This window comes from Gouania willdenowi, chromosome 21 (genome assembly GCF_900634775.1).
Source record: "Gouania willdenowi chromosome 21, fGouWil2.1, whole genome shotgun sequence".
In the NCBI taxonomy this organism is placed as follows: Eukaryota; Metazoa; Chordata; class Actinopteri; order Blenniiformes; family Gobiesocidae; genus Gouania; species Gouania willdenowi.
In genome coordinates, this window is record NC_041064.1 from 38,756,972 (window position 1) to 38,763,516 (window position 6,545).

Here is a 6,545-nt window from a genome sequence, read left to right on the forward strand (position 1 = left end):
AAGTTACACAGAAGTGTCTGAACACGGATCACTGTGCCAATACACTGAACCACTAGATGCGTTGGAAACCACAGAGTGGAGTACACCTCCACATGAACGAATAGTGTTTACACTACAGTGTACGTTCACTGGGGAGGCGTGGCACCGGCAGCAGGAAAGTTCTGTATTTAGTTTTACTGGTAGCCATCACTCCTTTGCTAGCGAGGAAAACAATGGCGAACTTTCTCAAAGGTTGGGGGTGGAGTCTATCACCTATCTCCTATCACCGCTCAGAGGAGGTCGGCCTATGAAAATGACTCCTTTGGTTACGACAGAAGCTGAATCTGAACAGTAGGAGCGCTGTTTTACCAGTGGGTGGGGCTGCAGAGACCACCCAGGACTCGCTTGTTTTCCTCATTCTTGTTGGCAGGCTCAGGGAGGACCAGTTTATAGATGTAGAGACCAGAAAAAAACTGTTTTTCATAATATGGGACCTTTAAAGTTGGTGTTTTTGTAAAAAAAACAAAAACATTATTTGTTTATTTAGTTTTCTACATTATTAAACGTTTGTGCAGCAGACAGAGAAGTCCATTTGTTTCCAATTTAACTTCCTGAAATGTCATTGTGTGCTTCTGTGCACTCACGTCTCCACGTTGAACGAGCAAAAAGCTCATTTAAATAGGGGCGGTCTTCATTACTTCTGCACGTGCGCTAATTATTGCTGCAATCTTAGTGAATTCCTCGCAACATTTGAGGAAACTGTGTTACCAAAGGATTTAGGGATGCAACTGGTTTACCACCCTTTATTTCAGATCTTAGTGAATCCATGGGGGGGCTAACAAAAAACATTTGAGAAGCACTGCACTAGAGGAAAGATAAGTGACATAAAGTCACACTCTTTGTACTTGTATTTTATGATGTTTTGATAGAGCTTGTAATTTACATTATCTACAGGTACCTTTAAATGCATTAGTTTAAAAATAAAATAAATCTAATGAGCTACAATTATTACATTCACTTTCAAATTAAAATCCTGTAAATGTTTGACTAAAAGTTAGGACAGAAATGAAAGGAGAGAGTTTATAAAGTGTCCAGTGAGGAGCTGCTACTGTCCTCAGTGCAGAGAGACGTTCTCTTTCAGAGTGTGGAACATCTCAGCTGGTTGGGGCTGTTCAAAGACCTTTCAGATGGAACTCACAAGCCTTCACCGTTCTACCACAAAAGATCTCTGCATAAAACACGAGAAGAGTGTGAACATGTTCAAGAAAAGTTTCTCCAGATGAGGTTTGTGCTCTGATGAAAATATGAAACACAAAAACAATCTCTCGCCTTATTTCTTCTAAAATTATCTTTGTAGATCTTTGGAGGTGTCTGAGGAGGTTCGACAATATTTAAAAACCCCAACGTTTGACAACTGGTCAGTGAAAGCATCATTGTGTTGTATCTAAACACACACACTAAACACACACTGAAACCCACACACTAAAACACACACACTAAAACACACACACTGATGCTCCCATGCTTTCCTTTGATCAACACACTCATTTCAATGTGAATAGGTCTGAGGGGGACACACACACACTAAGAAACACATGCAAAAACACACACAAACACAAAAACACACACTGAAACACTAAAACACACACACACTAAACACACACACAAATACACACTAAACACACACACAAATACACACAAATACACACTAAACACACACACTAAAACACACACACTGATGCTCCCACGCTTTCCTTTGATCAACACACTCATTTCAATGTGAATAGGTCTGAGGGGGACACACACACACACTAAAACACACAAACACAAAAACACACACTAAACACTAAAACACACTGAAACACACTAAACACACACACAAATACACACTAAACACACACACACTAAACACATACACACTAAACACACACACCCTAAACACACACACTAAAACACACCCTAAAACACACACCCTAAAACACACACACTAAACCACACACACTAAACCACACACACTAAACCCACACACTAAACACACACACTAAACACACACGCTAACACACACGCTAAACACACACGCTAAACACACACGCTAAACACACACGCTAAACACACACGCTAAACACACACGCTAAACACACACGCTAAACACACACGCTAAACACACACGCTAAACACACACGCTAAACACACACGCTAAACACACACTAAAACACACGCTAAACACACACGCTAAACACACACGCTAAACACACACGCTAAACACACACGCTAAACACACACGCTAAACACACACGCTAAAACACACACACTAAAACACACACACTAAAACACACACACTAAACACACACGCTAAAACACACACGCTAAACACACACGCTAAAACACACACGCTAAAACACACACGCTAAACACACACGCTAAACACACACACACACGCTAAACACACACGCTAAACACACACGCTAAACACACACGCTAAACACACACGCTAAACACACACGCTAAACACACACGCTAAAACACACACGCTAAAACACACACACTAAAACACACACACTAAAACACACACTAAAACACACACGCTAAAACACACACACTAAACACACACACTAAACACACACGCTAAACACACACGCTAAACACACACGCTAAACACACACACTAAACACACGCTAAACACACACGCTAAACACACACTAAACACACACGCTAAACACACACGCTAAAACACACACGCTAAAACACACACACTAAAACACACACTAAACACACACACTAAACACACACACACACACACTAAACACACACACCCTAAACACACACTAAACACACACACTAAAACACACACTAAACACACACTAAACACACACACTAAACACACACACACACTAAAACACACACAAAAACACACACAAAACACACGCTAAACACACACTAAACACACACACTAAACACACACACACACTAAAACACACACTAAACACACACACTAAAACACACACTAAACACACACTAAACACACACACTAAACACACACACACACTAAAACACACACTAAAACACACACTAAACACACACACTAAACACACACACACTAAAACACACACTAAAACACACACTAAACACACACACTAAAACACACACTAAAACACACACTAAACACACGCTAAACACACACTAAACACACACACTAAACACACACACTAAACACACACACACACTAAAACACACACTAAAACACCACCACAAAACACAACACCACACACTAACACACTAAACACACACTAAACACACACACTAAACACACACACTAAACACACACACACACTAAACACACACACTAAAACACACACTAAACACACACACTAAACACACACACTAAACACACACACTAAACACACACACACACTAAACACACACACTAAACACACACACTAAACACACACACTAAACACACACACACACTAAACACACACACTAAACACACACTAAACACACACACTAAACACACACACTAAAACACACACACACACTAAAACACACACTAAAACACACACACTGATGCTCCCACGCTTTTCTTTGATCAACACACTCATTTCAATGTGAATAGGTCTGAGAGGGACACACACACACACACACACACACTCATTGGAAACCACTTGTATGATCACAGGTGAAACCAGTTGATTGATGAGCAGGTCACATGATCAATAAAGAGATCATAGAAGATAACTCATCAATATTCAGCTCAGGGTTAAGTCCAGGTTTAATCTGAGTCCGGCTCCGTTAAACCTGGTTTTAACTAGAACAGTGGTTTCATCAAAGAGAAAACACCTGGTTACCATAGTAACACAGTCCGTGGGTCAAACCTGCTCCTGAGGTTTAAAATCTGCTGAGTCACTTTAATGAAACCACGTCATTATTATTAAAGACGTTATTTAGTGATTCTTTAAAACACTCAATAAAATACTTCTGTTATAATTTAAAAACCGCTTTAAACGGTATTTTAAAAGTAAATTAAACAGAATATGATGTAAATGTTTGAATATGATTTTAAATCCATACAAATGATGATATAATCATTATTCCATGTTTAATGTGTAGCGTATTATTAATGATATCACAGTGTGTTTAAACCATCAGTAATAATATATAATATATACGTGTGTATCATCACCTCTGTTTACCACACGTATAAATGTGTTTATTTATTGATCAGAGATTAATAATGAAAAAGCTGTGGATATACAGAGAGGGAGGGGCTTCAGGGACAGGGCGGAGCACTAAGGCTCCCAATGACAAAGATACACTATCACTTTAAGAGACGTGCACACAGTGCACGTACCTCCGTGCACAGCTCACCTGTACCTGCAGCGTCTACAGTGTTGGATGTGACATCCAACAGCATCCAACAGCACCACTGCTGCTCCTGCTGTTCATTTAGTGCTGAGATCATCAAACTATTCATCAAACACTCACTAGTCTCATTAATTACATATTATTTAATTATGAATTACATCATCTCTTTATTAAACGCTGACAGGTGTTAAAACACTTATTAAATGATCAGTGTGTGATCACATGATCAGTGTGTGATCACATGACCAGTTATTTATGATAAATTTACTAAATAACACTTTCTTTAACCCTTTAATACTTTTAAAATGTTTAAACCACAGCCAGTCTTTTTTTTTTTTTAACATATCCATTTATTTTCACTGCTCAGTAACAGATGATGTCACTTCCTGTTGGTCTCAGCATTGGTTCCTATTTGCTTCTCATTCATGGTAAAAGCTGCAGCACATGCTCCGTCACTCTCTAATCATTAAATCTGTGATCGATCTCATGAGTCTGATGATGACGTTCACTTAATCTAAACACTGTCAGCTGATTGGCTGAGCTGGAGAGATTGAAGCTGATAAGAGTTTGATGAAATGGTAAAAGGGGGCGTGGTCACAGATGGCTTAGCTGAACCAGGTTTAAACCATAAGTCTGGTTCTACTGAGAACACTTTGATCAAACACCCCTCAGGTAAGTCCAGCCTGGCTATGTGATAGGGGGCGGAGTTAGCAGCGTCAGACCAATCACAATCACAGAGAAACTGGAGAGCAACTTACGTCACTATTGAGGAATATATCTTTAAAAATATCAAGAAATAATCAGACCAAAAACAACACTGTTGCTGCAGTAAAAGCAGGAAGTAATTAACGCAGAAACAGCAGTTGTGCTGTTTCTGGCTGTATGTTATTTCTCCTCCTGTACTTAAGTACGGTGGCTGGGAAGTGTCAGGTGAATGTATTTACAGAAACGAACACAAATGCAAACCGGCCACAACGGAAGTGTTTCTGACGGACCGGTATTACAGTCGGACTGGTATTATGATATGATAGCCTGATATGAAAAATATAAGAATATCCTGATCAACTTTCACTTACTTTCATACGCGTCTCGATGTCTTCTTCTTGTTCTTCTCTGTTCTGATGGGTTAAAAACATCTGCCAGAAACGTGTCCGTCTGTAATACCGGTCCGTCGGAAACACTTCCGTTCTGGCCATTTTGCATTCGTGTTGTAAGTCATTCACTGCACGCCTTCATCCCAGTTACACACTGTGGGAGGAGCCTCCCTGAAATGTGGGCGTTCCCATTCAAATCTCGCTTTACATGCATTCTCCGGTGTGCGTAAGTCTTTTTCCTCTTACGTTCTTCTAACATTGGAATAAGTGCAGCGCCCCCATAAGGTGAAACATTATATTGCACTAGAAATATGGACGTAGTTACATTTAAAACCACACAGACTCGTGCGTCGTGCAGCAGCAGCTGTGATCACTCAGCTGCTGCTGTGTGATTAATTAAAACTGTGACAGATTTCTGTCCACGTTGGTCACAGTGATTCAACTATTTTATGTCCAACGTAAAGTCACAGTTTGATCCACTACAGAGTGAAACATGCTGTCATATGCAGATGAGGATGGAACACAAACTGTTCCCACACATATGTTAATGAGGCTCAGCTCAGGTCACTTTAAACTATTTATATTTAAAACTGTGTATTATAGAAGTTAATAGTTGTGTTTCACTGTAAACATCCCTCTGTATTAAAGCAGGACGCTCTGTGGACGCGTTATTACATCATATCTACATCATATAACTCTGTCACACTTTACAGTGATGATGATGATGATGATGATGATGATGATGATGATGATGATGATGATGATTGTGGTGTTTAAACCAGAAAAAGTGTTAACCTTAAAAGAAGAGTGCTGTGTTATCTGGTCCACCTGTAGGGGTAATAAAGAGCTGTATTAGGGGTTGTGCAGTGGTCCATAGAAGAAGAATGCTGTGTCATGGTTGTCTGATTAAAAACAAACAGATTCATCATTCATCACCATCTTCCTCTTCGTCGTCTTTCACTAAGAGGCGTGGCATCCTGTGAGACACAACAACGATGATGATGATCGAATTAAAAATGAACTTTATCATTTTCACAGATTTCAATAACATTTACAAGCGTTGGTAAAACTCTATGTTCTGTGATTTCTAGACGGCCCAAAAAAATGACA

At 39.7% G+C, this 6,545-nt stretch overlaps 1 protein-coding gene across 3 annotated transcripts in view; it reads left to right on the forward strand.

Annotated features, from left to right (window-relative positions):
• Positions 1-6,545, forward strand: part of LOC114455546 (high affinity cGMP-specific 3',5'-cyclic phosphodiesterase 9A) — a 34,795-nt gene that overhangs the window by 12,796 nt on the left and 15,454 nt on the right. For 2 of the 3 annotated variants that reach the window (XM_028436877.1, XM_028436879.1), the window contains exons 5-6: positions 1,121-1,263; positions 1,337-1,396. In XM_028436877.1, coding sequence (XP_028292678.1) covers positions 1,121-1,263; positions 1,337-1,396 — 203 coding nt within the window. The remainder of the gene's footprint in view (positions 1-1,120; positions 1,264-1,336; positions 1,397-6,545) is intronic. The other variant, XM_028436878.1, reaches the window with a different exon arrangement.